The sequence below is a fragment of the Mustela lutreola genome, chromosome 3 (genome assembly GCF_030435805.1).
Source record: "Mustela lutreola isolate mMusLut2 chromosome 3, mMusLut2.pri, whole genome shotgun sequence".
NCBI classification, from domain to species: domain Eukaryota; kingdom Metazoa; phylum Chordata; class Mammalia; order Carnivora; family Mustelidae; genus Mustela; species Mustela lutreola.
This window is the reverse complement of record NC_081292.1, coordinates 72924386-72942637: the sequence shown is the minus strand read 5'-3', so window position 1 is coordinate 72942637 and position 18252 is coordinate 72924386. Positions and strand designations below refer to the sequence as shown.

General features: G+C 35.2%; 1 protein-coding gene across 2 annotated transcripts in view; it reads left to right on the top strand.

Annotated features, from left to right (window-relative positions):
- RAB2A (RAB2A, member RAS oncogene family) overlaps positions 1-18252 on the top strand; it is an 89950-nt gene that overhangs the window by 44661 nt on the left and 27037 nt on the right. For both annotated transcript variants that reach the window (XM_059166381.1, XM_059166382.1), the window contains exons 4-6: positions 5103-5185; positions 5592-5684; positions 16201-16312. In XM_059166381.1, coding sequence (XP_059022364.1) covers positions 5103-5185; positions 5592-5684; positions 16201-16312 — 288 coding nt within the window. The remainder of the gene's footprint in view (positions 1-5102; positions 5186-5591; positions 5685-16200; positions 16313-18252) is intronic.

Sequence of the window (18252 nt, the reverse complement as noted above, 5' to 3'; positions counted from 1 at the left end):
TGAAGGGTGCTAGGAACACAATAGCTTCTTTCAGATGAAAGAATGGAAAAGGAAAGAATGTTCAAGCAACTCTGTTAACTTACTACTTTTGACAGTTGCTTCTTGAGTCTCGCCTTAGAGGTTTGCCTCTTCTGGTCGTTGGTTTTCTTCTTATTTTCACCTAACTTCTAAAAGTCTTTAATAGATGTTATCACACACATAAAGGTTTCATTCCACACTTAGTTTTATATTCGAATGGAACATTGTTTCCTGTATCATCAAATGTCTATACTTTTGGATAGGAAACTACATTTTTAGTAGCACGGATCATGTCTGTTCCTGGCCCAGGACATTTACAAAACCATCCTAGTATCCTTTAGGCAAAAATTTGCCAAATATTAGTATTTGTTTTATCAGCCTTAAATGATTTTTCCCCCAGTGACTAAGTCCCAGTATCTTAGGATATTTGTCATCCTTTGCATATCCACTTCTGTTCACAAAAAATAAAAATAAGGAATTTTTCTTGTGAAATTTCTATATCCTCCATCCAACATCTTTGCTTTGAAAATAGTTGCCAGAGATCTCCCTTAGAGGCTTTGTTGCAAGCAGAGGTAACTGTATCCTTTGGCTCTCTGTAACTTTCTTTTGTCAGAAGTCAGATGAGTGATATTCTTAGTCTCTATGTGAGTCAAAGAAGAAAACCAATTGCACCCAGTTCTTACTCCTTGGCTAATGGAAGGAGGGTGTAAGAAGTCCATTCTCACTCTTAGACTCTTAGACTCTTAGACTCTCATCCAGCCTTTACCCACCAGTTTTTCTTACTCCTCTTACTTCTTACTCCTCTTTTTGTTTTGTTTGTTTGTTTTTGTCAAATTTTCAGTTACCTTCCCAGTATATCCAAATAAATTTTACTCTCTCCCCCTATATATTTATACTATGAATGTTCTAAGTCCCATGTTTCTGCCCAACTTCCCTCAAAACATTTTAGATTTACCAGTATTTTCCCTCTCAAATATGACATTGGAACTGCATTAAAAAAAAAAAAAACACTCATGTGCTTCCTACATGCTCAAAGTACCTTTTCAGCCAATCACAGGCATTTTTTTGGCCCTTTATAAAATGTGTCCATTTATACCCAACTTCTTACCCCAAAGAATGGGTGTTTTTATGTCAGTGGGGTGGTAAGGATGGATGACCAGAATTCAGTGGGACCAGGGAAAGGGACTAGAACCAACACCAGGCCACAGTTCTACCTCTTCCACTCCTCTCCGCTCCCATCCCCACAAGCCAAGGAGTAGAGAAGCTTTGTCTTCTGTGGCAGCTGTTCATCATCCCTCTCTTAAACAACTACAGGGACAGGAATCTCTCAAACATTCCATTCTACGCTATTATTTACTTCCCATCTGTGTATAAGATGGGAAGTAAATATAAGCCATTTCTTACATGGCAGTGTTAAAAGAATCTGAAATCCTCTTTTTCATGGTAAATATGCTTAGTTTTTTAAAAAAAATTTACATCTTTGTTCTTTCTAGATATTTACAATCCTGTTTCTCTTCACAGAAGGATCTACTTTTGTTCCTTTGGAGACTCCCTTAGAAAGCCTAGACTTAAGTAGTCCAGGTTGACTTTTTCTCTGTGCTTGCTGTGGTGGACACAGGCTAAAAATCAATCTGATTTTTACTAATGTTCTTGTCCTCCAAACCAAAGTCTTGTTCATATGTGTAGATTTCAGTATCTTTTTTCTGAATCTTTATATTGTGAGGGCCAGGAAGAACAATCATGGGGATTTTTTTTTAAGTTGAATCTTGAGTAAAGTACCTGAGATTTCATCCTTGGGCACTGGACAACTTATTTCGCTACGTAGAAATCCTTTTCTCCCTTTGGTTCTTGGCTGGGTTCTTTATAGCTGGAATTGTTAGATAAATGATTAGCAGTGAAAGTAGAGGTATTACCATAATACTGATTCTCACAGATCTTAATTTTCTAACTTTATTGGCCCTTTGGGATCAGTCATGATAACATAATGTGAGTACCTACTGTGTATACTTCAGTGGCTATTTAACAGTTTGAGTATAGTTAAAGAAGCCATAGTTCAAAACTGAACTGGGCACGATTTGTTTCCAGACTATCAATACCATTAACAGAGAGACTAGGCCAATGTGTGGGGTATCTTTCTTACCAGGCAGGTCTCAAGAATTTAAAACTATTCTGAATATTGATCTTTGCTTATTACAAAGTAATCATAGATTTTAGGATGCATGGTTATGTTCATAGACCTCACTTGGAATGTTTGGATTTTTTTTAGCTTGAGTTTTTAATTTGTAACGGTAGGCAAAAGCAGATTGAATGGATTCAGTATAAAGTGATCCATTATATACAGCATTTCCATATTATAACATGTTCCTGGTAAAACAATACAAGAGGAATGAGAGTGGTGTGTAGGCATATGCTATTTTCCTTTTAAAAAAATCTGTTCTCCCAGGATGCTGGGTAGCTCAGTCGGTTAAGCATCTGCCTTCAGCTCAGGTCATGATTCCAGGGTCCTGGAATTGAGTCCCGCATCTGTCTCCTTGCTCAGCAGAGAGCCCACTTCTCCCTCTGTTTGCTGCTCCCCCTGCTTGTGCTCACTCGTTAATAATGTCTCTCTCTGACAAATAAAATATTAAAATTAATTAATTAATAATAGACTGTTTTTCACTGTTTTTTTATCTGAGCTATAAAAACTATAGTTTTAAATCTTATAGTGGTCTTTTTCTGGACAGTATTCATTTTAACTCCTCCCATAGAATGCCCCTGCAAGATTGTTTTAAAGGACTTTTGCCTTTTCTCAGTATTTAGAGCAATAAACCTGATTACAAACTAAAGAAAAAATTACCTTTTTTGTATTATTACCCAGACTCCTTCATTGGTGTATATATAATTCACAGTGAAATAAATCTCTTAAAAATGTAGTCCTTCTTTGGGGGCATGGGTGTGCTATGGTAAGTGCTGTGAAGTGTGTAAACCTGGCGATTCACAGGCCTGTACCCCTGGGGCTAAAAATACCTTATATGTTTATTAAAAAAATTTAAAAAATTTAAAAAAATGTATTCCTAAGTTTTCCTGTGCTAAGCAGTTGAAAAATAAATTCTCATAATGCATAATGCTTATGTTTTGAACTTGGATTTATTAAAAAACTTTTTTGGAAAGCTATATCTCAGTAATTTATGGTAAAATAATTTTAGTGAAATTTCATGCTTCTAACTAGTATCATCTAATGTTTTAACCTCACACTATGAAATGAGTTGGTTATTTGTATAGTTCTTTTATGTGATGGCTTTCTCAGTAATTTAGTTTAGCATTAGGCACTATTTGAAGTGGCAGAATTGTTTGCAGGGTACCAAGAGAGGGCCTAATCTTTAGTTTCCACATAAGAAAAGTTATTTTTACTGACTCTTAGCATGTTAGGATTTACTGATATCCACTTATTTAGGTGGGATGGAGTAATGACCCATTTTGTGCGCTTGATTAGGACATTAGGATTCATTCTTTCATTGGAAAGGCTTTCTCTGAATGCCTGCTGTGTGCCAGGCCCAGTGCTAGGTGCTGGGGATGGGAGATATGGGAGGGAGGGAGTATATTGTGAGGGCCAGGAAGAACAAGAAGTTAATGTGGAGTGTTAGAAGAAGGTGGAACTTGAGTTGTCTTTGTGAATTCTGAGGGTTGGAAGGGCTTAGTAGTTAACTGAAAGGTCAAAGCTCAGCATAAAAACATGAATATTTTCCAGGTTAGTAGATTTTGAATGCAAAAATTGTGAAAACTGGCTTTGTGTTTATTTAATTTACATACTTTTTTTAAAATTTTATTTATTGGGGTGCCCCCGTGGCTCAGTTGTTAAGCATCTGCCTTCAGCTCAGGTTGTGATCCCAGAGACCTGGGATCGAGTCCCACATCGGGCTCTCTGCTCAGTGGGAATCCTCCCTCTTCCACTCCCTCTGCTTGTATTCCCTCTCTCACTGTCTCCCTCTCTGTCAAATAAATAAAATCTTTAAAAGAAAAAAAAAGATTTTATTTATCTGAGAGAGTAAGAGAAAAAGAGAGAAGGAGTAGGGGGAGGGGCAGAAGCAGGACCCCTCTCCCCCACTGAACAGGGAACCCCATGTGGGACTCGATCCCATGACCCTGAGATCATGACCTGAGCCGAAGGCAGATGCTTAGCCTGCTGAGCCACCGAGATGCCCCCCCATACTTTTTTTTTCTCAAAAGTAGAAAAGTGAGTAAAAATGCAGAAGTGTTTTTGGTAAGAACCGTCTCAATTTTAAACTCAGAGGCAATATGTATATCCTTCACCAGCCTTCTTAAAAAACAGAGCATTAGTGCCACTAGTAAAAGAAAGAAATTAACTAATTTTGCATAATCTCTGAAGTCTGTTTTCACAAGTGGATATAAAGATGATTTCTACATCCTGTTGCTGTTTGACAAGCATTATATATCACATACAGAGGAAGTTGATTAAGTGTGCAGAAAAAATTATATAAATTAAATTCAGAGCCATTTTCTGTTTTTCATAATAAAATGATTGCTCAAAGAATTCCATCTGATGACTGTTGAAAGCTCACTGCAGTTTATGATATAACTGATAAAATCTGCATCCTTGGCCTTCCAACAACCTTTACACCAGCAGATGGTGGGCGTAAAGATGTCATTCATCATTTATTTACAATGGACTTTATTTATTCTAGTGTCAACAGCTGCCCCAGGGAGTGGGTTATTGAATTCAAATGTGAGGCTCTGGGTTATTTGCTTCCTTTCAAATTTGTCTTCAGAGCTTAGTTGCTAGGAGTCCATTCTGTGTTCTAATAATGATTCATGTATTGTGAAGCCATTCAGTAAATTGGGTTGTCAGGGATTGCCAAAAAAGGTTTAGAGGTCTTGTTGTTTGGGGGGCGGGGGGGGGGGGGGCTCATGTGTGTCTGGTTGACTTTGAGCAATAGTGGTATTTTGTGACTTTTTCCTGAGACTGGTGAAGTTAACTTTTCTTTTACATGCTTATTCCCTACCTGCCCATATTCTGTATATGAATAAAAAGAAAATATAGATGACAGTTTATTAAAGAAAGCTCCCAACCTTTTCTTTCCTGACAGGCGGGGCAAGAGTCCTTTCGTTCCATCACAAGGTCATACTACAGAGGTGCCGCAGGGGCTTTGCTAGTGTACGATATTACAAGGTGAGAACTTGGAAATGTATCTGTTCATTTGGTCAGTGCAGAGACTTTCTCTAAATAAACATGATTGCCAGTTATAAAAGTATGGTTTTGCCTTTATTCCCTGGCTGTTTGACTTTAAAACTTGTGTCTTTAATTAAATTTAAATTTACTACAGAGATCTACAATGAAATTATTTTCTTATATAAATAAGCACCCCCAAGTTAATCAATTTGATAATATAGTTTATACATTGGAATTTTCCAAAGTGAAGTTACATTTAATTTCCAGATATTATACTTGAGATCTGTTTCTCATTACATAAGTGGATATGGCTAAAAATAGTTACCTTATGGAATGTATACAGTTCATTGTACACTACTAGGGGAAACACTTTGAAAATAGTAATCAGATTTTCTTCTATATTTAGGAGAGATACATTCAACCACTTGACAACCTGGTTAGAGGATGCCCGCCAGCATTCCAATTCCAACATGGTCATTATGCTTATTGGAAATAAAAGGTAAAAAGACTAATTTAAATCTTTTTTGCATTAATGATGAAAACTATGGATAGCTGTTTATGCAATAATTGATTTTCCTACATATTTGTCCAAATGTACATTATTGGTTTCTTAAATTATAAAATTTTGAAAATCCCAGGATGTTTCTTTTGGTTTTTAAAATATAGTTAATAAGCTTTAGCATTGGAAATGATTATCGTCATCATCATCATTATTATTAAAAGAAATAGTTTGTGTTGGAAGGTAAACTTGAAAGAATAATTTGAAGGAAGTTTATCTAGTAGTTGAAAGAAAACCCACTGATGTATTTGGGGGATGAGTCACTGTTAAATATTATCCAAATTATTTTAAATACTTCACAGTAGAAATAGGTGTGTAGAACTCAAAGGAATATTTTTTCTCTTTTATGACTTAATGTGCATTACGAATTTGTGCAATACATCTCTTGGGTTTTTTTACACTTAAAGTTCTGAAACACTTTTAATATTGTTCAGTAGATACCATATTAGTACTTTTAAGCTTATTTCTAAGCTTTTGTATTAGGGTCATCCTAATTCTTTTTTTTAATCTTTTTTCATTTTATAACTCTAGGGAGCATTATTTGCAATGAATGCCCTTGTGCTCTACATTTAAAATAATAGTACATGAAAAAACAGTTTTTTGGACATAGTTTCTCTAAAGTTTGAAGTAAGAAAGTTTTCACAATTTTGTTTGAAAATTACAGTGGCAACAAATAAAATGTTCATACTTTCAAATGTTCATACTTATATCTTACCAGTGCCGTCTTTTTGTCTGAAAGATGGTGAGTAGGTTCTTGCTGATGACTTAAAATTGGTTGTTGCCCATGAGAAACTTCTAATCCCTGTATGAAAAAGAAAACATCGTATTTACAAAGGTGTTTTCTACTACAGAATGAAGTGATAATTACATGATGTGATAGAGGTGCTAGCCAAGGCCTGTGGTTGTAGTCATATTGTGTTATATAAATGTTTCAAATCAACCCATTGTACACCTTAAACTTAAGTGTTATGTGTCAGTTATATCGCAATAAAAAATAATCCCTGGGGCACTGGGTGGTTCGTTTGGTTAAGCTTCTACCTTCGGTTCAGATCATGATCCCAGGGTCCTAGGATCGAGTGCTGCATTGGGTTCCCTGCTCGGTGGAGAACCCACTTCTCCCTCCCCTTCCCCTCCTCCCCCTAGCTCATGGTCGCTCACTTGCTCTTGCTCTCTCTCCCCCTCAAATAAATAAATAAAATATTTAAAAATAAATAAATAATTCCTCAGTAATTTTTAAGGAAGTATTTTTTTCACAGCTAGTTTATCCCCCAACTCTAAGCTGTAGTTACTTACCATGGTCTTCCTAAACTTCCTATGTGAGATGACTACTTTCTTAACTGTAGAGTCCTTTGGTGAAAAAAGAAAAAACAAAACCCTAAATAAATGGAGGGATATACTATATTCACTGATTGGAAAACTAAGTATTTTTAAGATGGCAGGTCTTCCCAAATTGACCTAAAGATTCATTGTGATCCCAGTCAAAATTCTTTAGGCTTACTTCAAGATTTATTATAAGGTATTGTAATCAGTTTTGTCTGGTTTTGGCATAGATAGATGTAAATCAGTGGAACAGAGTAAGATGCCCAGAAGAATATTCATACACACATACACACGTCAAGTTAATTTTTTGACAAAGGTGCCAAGGCAGTTCAGTTGGGAAAGGATAATATTTCTTCAAATGGTGCTAGAACAGTTGAGTAGCCATGTATCCAAAAATGAATCTTGACCCTTACCTCACACCATATACAAAAGTTAACTTGAAGTGGATCATAGACCTAAATGTAAGAGATAAAAATGTTTAAAAATTCTAGAAGAAAACAATTTTAGTGACTGTGGTTTTGTCAAACATTTTTTCTTTTTTTCTTTCCTTTCAGATTTTATTTAAATTCAAGTTAGTTAACGTACAGTGTAGTATTAGTTACAGTGGTAGAATTTAGTGATTCATCACTTGCATATAATGTGCAGTGCTCATTACAGGTGTTCTCCTTAATGCCCATCACCCAGTTACCCCATCCCCCTACCCACCTCCTGTCCCAGCTCCCTCAGTTCCTTATATTTAAGAGTCCCTTCTGGCTTGCCTCCCTCCCTGTTTTTATCTTAACTTTATTTTTTCTTTCCTTCCTGTATGTTCATCTGTTTCGTTTTCTTAAATTCCACATGAGTGAAATCAAATGGTATTTGTCTTTGACTTATTTCACTTAGCATAATGCTCTAATTCCATCCATGTTGTTGCAAATGGCAAGATTTCATTCTTTTTGATGGCTGAGAAATATTTTAGTATATATTTTTATATATTTATAGAATCTTTGTAATTTTTATTTTTCTATGATTTATATAGTTTTGTATTATAAAATTATATAATTATATATATATATATATATTCTTTATCCATTCATCCATCTATGGACGTCTGGTCTCTTTCCATATTTTGGCTTATTGTGGACCTTGCTGCTATAAACATTTGAGTGCATGTGCCCCTTTGAATCACTGTTTGTATCCTTTGGTTAAATATCTAGTAGTATAATTGCTGGATAATAGGGTAGTTCTGTTTTTAACTTTTTGAGGAACCTCCATACTGTTTTCCAGAGTGACTGCATCACTTTGCATTCCCACTAACATTGTGAGAGGGTTCCTCCTTCTCTGCATCCTCGCCAACGTCCATTATTTCCTGAGTTGTTAATTTTAGCCATTCTGACCGGTGTGAGGTAGTATTTCACTGTGGGGTTTTGTTTTTCTTTTTTTTTTTTTTTTAGATTCTCTTTATTTATTTGAGATAGAGAGGACACGGGAAAGGGCAGAGGGAGAAGCAGACCGCCTGCTGAGCAGGGAGCCGGACTCTGGGCTTGATCCTAGGACCCTGAGACCATGACCTGAGCCAAAGACAGACAATTAACTGACTGAGCCACCTAGGCACCCCCTCATTGTGGTTTTAATTTGTATTTCCCTGATGATGAGTGATGTTGAGCATTATTTCATGTCTGTTAGCCATTTTTGTATGTCTTCCTTTCAGAAATGTCTGTTCATGTCTTTCCCCATTTTGTAACTGGATTATGTATTTTCTGAGTATTAAGTGGTTAATTTCTTCATAGATTGTAGATACTAGCCCTTTATCTGATACATTACAAATATCTCCTCTCATTCCATTGGTTGCCTTTTAGTTTTGTTGATTTGTCAAACATTTTTTAAATGGGACAGAAAAAAGGGATAAAACCAACTATATATTTGACTCTTGAACAACACACAGTCCAAAATTTGCATTTGATTACCAAAAACTTAACTGCTAATAGGCTACTGTTGACTAGAAGCCTTACTGAGAGCAAATAGTTGATTAACACATATTTTGTATTTCTATGTCTTATATATTGTACTCTTACCATAAAGTAAGCTAGGGAAAAGAAAATGTTATTAAGAACATCATAAGGGAGAAAAATACATTTGCAGTACCATACAGTAATGGGGGCAAAGCAAAGTGAGAGAGTGAGTCTTAAGCAGGCTCCACACCCAGTATGGAACCTTATGCAGGGCTCAGTCTCATGACTTGAGCCGAAATCAAAGAGTCAGACACTTAACCAACTGGCCATAAAGGCACTCCCCTTTACAATACTGTATTTATTGAAAAAAATTCACATGTAAATGGACCCTTGCGGTTAAAATCTATGTTGTTTAAGGTTCAAATTCAACCAAATTAAAAACTTTTGCTTTAAAAAACAAAAAAGTTTCAAAAATGATAGGGAAGCTACAGACTAGGAGAAAATTTACAACATAAAACCTATATCCAACAAAATGTTTGTTTCTAGAAATAAATGAAGAATTATTACAATTCATTAATAAAAAGATAACCCAGGTTTTTTTTTAATGTGCAAAAGAAAAAGTGTGCAGCACTTTACTAAAGAAGATATGTATTGTTGGCAAGTAAACACATAAAAAATACTTAATACCACTAATCATGAAGGAAATGCAGATTAAAACCTCAATGATGGGGCTTCTGGATGGCTCATTTGGTTACACATCTGCCTTTGGCTCAGGTCATGATCCTGGAGTCCCTGGATGGAGCACCTCATCGGTCTCCCTGCTCAGCAGGGTGTCTGCTTCTCCTTCTCCTGCCTGTCCCCCACTCATGTTCTCTCTCTCTCTCTCTCCCCCAAATAAATAAAAATCTTAAAAAAAAATAAAATCCCTATGATGTACATACAATTATGTACTCCTTAAAATAGCTAAAATTAAAAAGATTAACATACTGAGTGTTGGCAAGGATGTAGAACTGAAATCCTTATACTGCTTTTGGGAGTGTAAAATGATAACAACCAGACTGCAAGATGTAAACATACATCTAACATACTGCCTGCGCATTCCATTCCTAGATATTTATCCATAGGGCCACACAAAGAATTATACACACACACACTACCAGCTTTATTTGTAATAGCCCCAAAGTGGGAAACAACCCATATTACAAATAATAAGCGAAAGGGTAAGTTGTGATATAGTTATGCAGTGGAATACCACTCAGCAATAAAGAATGAGCTATTGGTATGTGCAACAAAGTAGATGAATCTCAAAATAATTATGCAGAGTGCAAAAACCCAGACAAAAATGAAGACATAACATGTGATTCCATTTATATAAAATCCTGGAAAATTCAAAAAGCAGATCGTTAGTTGCCTGGGGTAAAGTAGGAGGAAAGGATGGATTATAGTGTGGGGTGTGAGGAAACCTATGGGAGGTGAATGGCTTCATAGATAAACATGTCATACTCATCATTTTATATTAAATGTGCAGTTTCTTTTATGTCAATTATACTGCAGTAAAGCTGGAAAAATAGTAAGATAGCAAATAGCATTTTACTGTATAGATTTAATTTTAGAAAGTTATTTTAATAGAAATCAAGGTTTGCTGTTTAAGAGAAGATATTTACTTACATGATATTTCAATTGGAAAAGGCCAATTATTGATTACTTATTTGTAACTGGAAATATCTTTCATCTTGGCCTTTGCGCAAGGCTTTTCATGGTTATTCTTTCCTCATTTAAATTATTTCAACCTTTCAAGATTAAAGCTATTGTAGGGAAACTTTAGTCTTTGTGATATAGAAGCATTCATACACACAATGGAATACTATGCAGCCATCAAAAGAAATGAAATCTTGCCATTTGTGATGACATGGAAGGAACTAGAGGGTATCATGCTTAGCGAAATAAGTCAATCGGAGAAAGACAACTATCATATGATCTTCCTGATATGAGGAAGTTGAGATGCAACATGGGGGGTTAAAGGAGTAGGAGAAGAATAAATGAAACAAGATGGGATTGGGAGGGAGACAAACCATAAGTGGCTCTTAATCTCACAAAACAAACAGGGTTGCTTGGGGGGGTTAGGGGGGGTGTTGTGGACATTGGGGAGGGTATGTGCTATGGTGAGTGCTGTGAAGTGTGTAAACCTGGCAATTCACAGACCTGTACCCCTGGGGATAAAAATACATTATATGTTTATAAAAAATTTAAAAATTTAAAAAAAAAAGAAGCATTCATACTACCATTCAGTAGTGATGTGTGAAATAATAAGAGGAGAATATTTGGAGAATAAAGAGAATTTTCATACTTTTAATTTTACTAGTGTTTTCTTTGGGTCTCAGACATGGTAGATGGCAACTTACTGATGGTTTAAAATTTTGTTCCTGCCCATGAGGAACTTATAGTCTAAATGTAAAAGGAAAAATCACATTATATACAAGAGGTGTTTCTAATGATTGTAGGTTGGTGGCCCTTATAATTAAGAGTATAATAGCTATGGAAAGACATTTTAAGGGAAAACTAGGAGACGGGAACAAAGAACGTATGACATACAGAGAGTGAATGGGAATGAACAGAGATAAATGAGGTGATTATTATTAGATGAGGTGAATTGGGGTAGACATGGAAACGGGGAATAGGCGATTTTTGAATTAGATGCATTAAGCAGTAGGGAGCCAGTGAAGGGATTTGAGGAGGGCAGTGACCTAGTCAGAGTGACAGATGACACAGATTTTTCTTAACTATGGCATTTTAAATTGGTTATACAAGAAATAGGAAGCAGGGTCCACAAAGATGAAAAATTCTTAGTAGTCAAGGGTTATACTGCAAACCCTCAACAAAAAGGGTGTGAATTAAGAGAATGATTTAGGAAAGAAGAGTAATTAACTAATGAAAACAGTTTAAATGTTTTATGATGTTTATGCCTGGAAGACTGAGGAAACACCCAAAGTAAGGAAGGGTGTGATGAAAAAAAGATCATGCATCCTAAATTGGCATTTTTTTTTTTGAACAGTCCCTCAAAAGTACATGTCTTTAACCCTCTTTGCTAAGATAACATTTGCAAATGCAAATGTAATCAGAGATAATGGTGTGGAAAACAGAGTAATTTTATCCCCAAATAAGGTATTGTTTAAATAAGATATAGCATATGCTTAAAATAGGATAAAGGGTACTTAAGGGAAGAGGTTTTTCTTGAATATTTTGCGCAACTGAAAGCTAATTTTCCCTTAAGAATGACTGTCAGATAAGGGGGATGAATTCCAGGAGCTTGTTACCACATCACTGTTGCTAGGGTCCCCCCCCCCCATTTTTTTATTCCTACTAGAATATAAGCTCCTTGCGGCCTGTGGGGGTTTGGGATTTTTGTCTATTTTGCGAGTAGTCTGTCCCCAGATGTAGGAAAGGGCGTGGCACCTAGGAGGCCCTCGGATTATAGTTGGGTATATTACCCTGCCTGTGCTATAATATTTGTAAACTTAGTTTGCCCTCCTTTTTGTTCTCATCTTAAACCACTAATATTTCATAGCATGGACATCTAAACAGCATGTCACATTCTTGTGGTTCCCTTTGTAATATTTTATATCAAACTTTCTAACATTTCACATTTTTAGGAGTGTTTTTTGAGCACTTGCACTAAATGCTTAGATGGCTTTTTATGAATTGCAAATTATTTTTAAAATGTAACAACTGAAAGTTACAAAATCACTCAGAAGTTTCAATTACTTAAACAATGGTTACTGAGGGGTGCCTGGGTGGCTCAGTGGTTTAAAGCCTCTGCCTTTGGCTCAGGTCATGATCCCAGGGTCCTAGGATCAATCCCTGCATAGTATCAGGCTCTGCTCAATAGGGAGCCTGCTTCCCTTCCTCTCTCTTTGCTTGCCTCTCTGCCTACTTGTGATCTCTGTCAAATAAATAAATAAAATCTTTAAAAACAACAACAACAACAACAACGGTTACTGATAATGAGCTAAGTGACATCTTTGTAAACATAATTGACAGCTTATCTTATAAAATCTTTTTAAAAGATTTTATTTATGTATTTGAGAGGCAGATATCACAAGTAGGCAGAGAGAGAGAGAAAGAGAGAGAGGTGGAAGCAGGCTCCCCGCTCAGCAGAGAGCCTGATGCAGGGCTCGATCCCGGAACCCTGGGATCATGACCTGAGCGGAAAGCAGAGGCTTTAACCCACTGAGCCACCCAGGTGCCCCTGGTCAGCCAGCTTTTTAAAGGCATTCAATTCCTGGTGAATTTTGTAACGTTGAAACAGTGATGTAACTTAATATTAGATGGATGAGACTTTAACATCTTTGTTTTGCTTTATCCCTAGTTTGTATGATATAAATTTGCATAAAAAACCACCATTCTTTACACTCAGTAAAAATTATACTGTAAAGGACTCCAAATGGGAAAATGATAAAAAACGCAAAATACAGTAATGGGTATGAGCATCTTCCAGTAGGAAGAAAGAGACAAAGGAGCAGTATGGGATTGTATTCAAGATGTTAATTACCTTTGGAAATTGAAATTATGGGTCTTTTTTTTTCTTTGTATTTTTCCATATTTGACAAAAACTTCTTCAGTTTTTATCAGAAAAAGTAATCCCTATATGACACAGTCATCTGGGTCGTGATTCCATCTCCTCCATCAGCTCTTCCTAAACTGTGAACTTGGTTGTTTTAACCTGCCTTCTTTTTTCCTCCATTTCCTCATCTGTCAGGTACATTAAATGAAATAATCCATGTAAAACACTTCACAGTACTAGGTTTATACTGTGTTACTCATCATCCAAGGAAATGGTTAAATGAACTGTGATGCGATACTAATTAATCACTAAAAATAGTGTTTGTGAAAAAGATATAATGATATAGATTCTAATATTAAGTGAAAAAATTAGGACATGTAGTTACAGATACAGCATGGTTATGCACATATGTGAAAAAGGTCACTTTTCGGTAGAAAAACAGGACCAAGAACAATGATTAAGTCAATTTTAGGATAACTACACTATTTATAGAGTAACCTCCCTCCTCTCCCTGGCACTCCTGATTCTGCTTACTCTGCTTTTCCACATTTACCACTTTCTAACATACTATATTCTTTACTCAGTATTATTGTCTGTCCTCTACTGGAATGTACACTTTTTTGTTGACTTCTTCATTAATACATCCCAAGGGCTTACCAAAATTCCTGGCTTATAAAAGGCATTCAGTAGATATTTGTTGAATGAAGGAATGATTTACTTTTCTTAGAATTTTCTGTATTTCTAATTTAATAATGATGATAATGGATATTTGTGAAACTGATAACCAAATTAAAAGAAAAACTAACATTAATGTGCAGTACCTTTCATAGTCATCAGAGTGACATATATTAACAAGTGTGATCTTACCACATGTTGGTGAGGAGGTGATACAATGGGAACTTTCAAACATTGCCACTAAGAGTATCAATTATGCAGCTGTTTTGGAAGACACCTTTGTACCAAGTATATTCAAGTGCAGTGGCTTTTGAGCTTTCTCATTTGACTTAAATACATTTTCTATCATGTCTTAGTGCACAAATTTTATGTATACATACATAAAAAACAAAATTCCGTATAACAGTGGGTGATACAGTCTGATATTTTCTCTTCTTTTCCATACTAATTCACTGAGTCATGGCACATGTATACCAGATACTGTACTTGGAAAATATAGTACTTTCTAACATTTTACTACCTTGGAAAAGTTTTGGCACATGCACACAAAAAATGTATAACTTTTTATTGTAACGCTGTTTTTAATAATGAAAAATTATAAATAACTTTTTCAAATGGAAATTAAAAATAAATTGTGTTGCATTCATTCACTAGACTACATAATATGGCAATAAAACATTAAGAAACTAGATCTACATAGAGTATGTCAGTAACCCCAAAAAAATCATGTTGACCAAAACTAACAAGTTGGAGAATGTTAGCTACATCTGAATTTTTCTTAATGTGCAAAAACCCTTTTTTGTATGGCTATAAACATGAGTATACATATAAAAAACATGCATGAGAGTGGAAACACTAAATACAGAGAAGTAGTTACCTTTGAGGTGAAAGGAAAGAATGAGATCAGGAGCAGACAGGTACAGAAGTGGTGAATCAACTATAACTTGATTTTGTTTCTCAGCAGTGAAGAAATCTGATATAAATGTGTCTGAATAATCAGGGCTAGATAGAAGTACATGGGTATTCTATTCTCCATCCTTTTCTATGTGCTTTAAATATTTTATAGTAATAAAAACTATAAGTTTTTATAATAAGACACTTTTTAAAAGATTTTATTTATTTATTTGACAGATCACAAGTAGAGAGGCAGGTAGAGAAAAATGAGGAAGCAGGCTCCCTGCTGAGCAGAGAGCCCGATCTGGGGCTCGATTCTAGGACCTGGGATCTTGATCTGAGCTGAAGGCAGAGGCTTGAACCCACTGAGCCACCCAGGCACCCATAAAACACACTTTAAAGAGACCACTGCTTCCCTCCACCTTCCTAATACAGTTCCTGTACAAAAAAAATGAGTACTGCTCTTTCCCCCCGAAACTTCTAGATTAGACTTTTGTTTCTCTCTCCCTTTTTCTATTAACAGTTTTACTGTTTAATAGTTTAACAGTTTTACTGTTAATAGTAACTTGGTTTAACTGAGAGTTAAACCAAGTAAGATTAATAATCTAATTAATGTGTCTTTAGTACTTTGGATTTTATTAATCAATTTCCTAGAGCTTCTGGAAATTAAGTGATTTGTTTTAAAATCACATTCATAGAAATTCAGTCTGGCTGAAAGTTTAGACTAGTGTTCTCTCTTGAATTGTTATTTTGAGTAAGAGATTTCCCTTCTTTGGGAACCCACTATACTCTAGAGCTGGGTGTTGATAGATGTTTCATTTAGGTTTCTCTTACTTACAGTGTTCTAGGATTCTAACTCCGGATCTTCTGTTGGATAATTTATTCCTTGAAACTAAGCACATTCTAGCCATTTGACCTTCATATTACCCAGAATAAGTCAGTTGTTATTATTATGTGTTAAAAATTAATCAAAAGAATAGTCAGCACAACTTTGAATCTTTTGTTACACTTTTCACAGATACCTCTATTTATACTGTGCTGGTTAATAACATGGCCTTTTATTTCCTATATTTAGTGATTTAGAATCTAGAAGAGAAGTTAAAAAGGAAGAAGGTGAAGCTTTTGCACGAGAACATGGACTTATCTTCATGGAAACTTCTGCCAAGACTGCTTCCAATGTAGAAGAGGTAAATAAGAGACCCTTTTAAATGTTCATCTTTTCACTTAATTGAAATGTATTGTATACTTTAATATTACTTTATTGGTATATCTCCGGTAAGCTTTTTAGTCTTTGAATATTGTAAAGTAGGAAAATTTCTTGTGTTTGAAATGTTTTGCCTTGTAACATTCATCTTAAACTCTTAAATCATATTCTGAGCCTCCTCTTGACGCCGAAATGCTTTAACACATCTTTGCATGTATTTATCCTGAGAGAAAAAAGGAACACTAATGAAATTTGGAAATATATCGAGATCTGTTTGTAGCTATTTGTATCTACTTTTGCTTCAATAGGGAAGGTATTTTTTTATTTTTCTGTAACATTATACAAAGCATAAAGTATCTCAATTATTTCCATTGATCAGGCTGAACTGCTACAAGCTTTCTGAACACATCATAAAAAGAACACATGTTCTTTTTATGCTTTCTGTATTTGGATATGGTATTTATAGACTATATGTAGATGAGTAGATAGTTAATTCTCCCTAAGGATAAGAATCACCTCCCTAAGGTGAAAGTATTGCTATACTCTATTTTATAAAAGTCAGGAAAGAGGCTAAAGAAGTAAGTAGTTTGCCTAGAGTAATGCTGTACTTTCCACCTCTGGGTAAGACTCTCAGCAGCAGTTACGAAAAGGGATTTGAGAAAATAAATTATTTTAAAATGTCATTTTTCTAAGGATAGCAGAGAATAAGATGCTAGGCAGCAGCTTAACAGTATGCCTTTAACATAATAAGCAGTGAGTAAATATTCATTAAGAATGTACTTGGGGCTCTTCTAATTAACTTCTGAACCCAGAAATTGACTATAGTAATTCAGCAGCATTGGTATTTTCACTGAAAAATTCTTCCTAAAGTATGACATTATACCTATCTATACTTGATGAAGTGCTCTGTGACTGTTCTTTAATGCATTTCCTACAGCTACCAATTAATGCTTTACTTCTTGTTGCCAGTAATTACAATTTAATTACATACAAGAGTAATATTGCACTTTGCACAGTGAACCCAGAGAGAAATTTGTTCTGCCCCTTTGTTCAGCTTAAAATAGACAGGTAAAGCTGCCTGTTTCAGAGAGGCACTCCTTTATTAGAGGTGTTGTATTTAGAAACAATAATAGCCAATGTATTGTGAGGGTTTCAGGACCTCTGAAACATATCCTATGGATTATTATTGATTTTCTTATTGATTTTAAGAAACTCTAAGGCCAAAGTTGAATACATTTTGGTTTAAAAAAAACCTTATACTGTGGGGCTCCTGGCCAGCTCAGTCAGAAGAGCATACAAGTCTTGATCTCTGGGTTGTGAGTTTGAGGCCAAGGGTGTAGAGATTACTTAAATAAATAAAATTTAAAAAGAAAAGAAAATACTGTAAAGTTAGATGATAAAGCATCAAGTACTAGAAAATAATCCTAGATTTCTAGTTCTGTTTCTGATGCCTTTGTGTTCATTTTCTTTATTCTTAACTAGTAACAGTAGGTATATATTTGTAAACAGCAAATTACTGTTGTCATTTGGCTGAACACTAAAGTAAATTCCATTAATGTTTTAGCAGCACTTATTACAGAAATTTTGTGTTAATAATAAAAATAATTGTTTAAATTTGATCTGGGCAGGAATTTCCTACATTCATGAGGGAACTTTACTTAGTTATGTAAATTAACTTGCTTCTCAGAAACCAAGGATATTAAGAAATAATCTTTTCTAATTCCATTTTGAAAAGATTTATAGACAAGCACTACATAATATCATCATCCATCAGATTTTACCTGAAAGCTAAAAATATTTCATGATCAGGTGTTTTGAGGAGGTAGAGTACCATTCTGTGATCCACAAAGAGCAAAATCGAATCTTAATCTCTACAGGACTTAGGAACTAATTAAACATGAACGCAACAACCAAAGGGCTTCA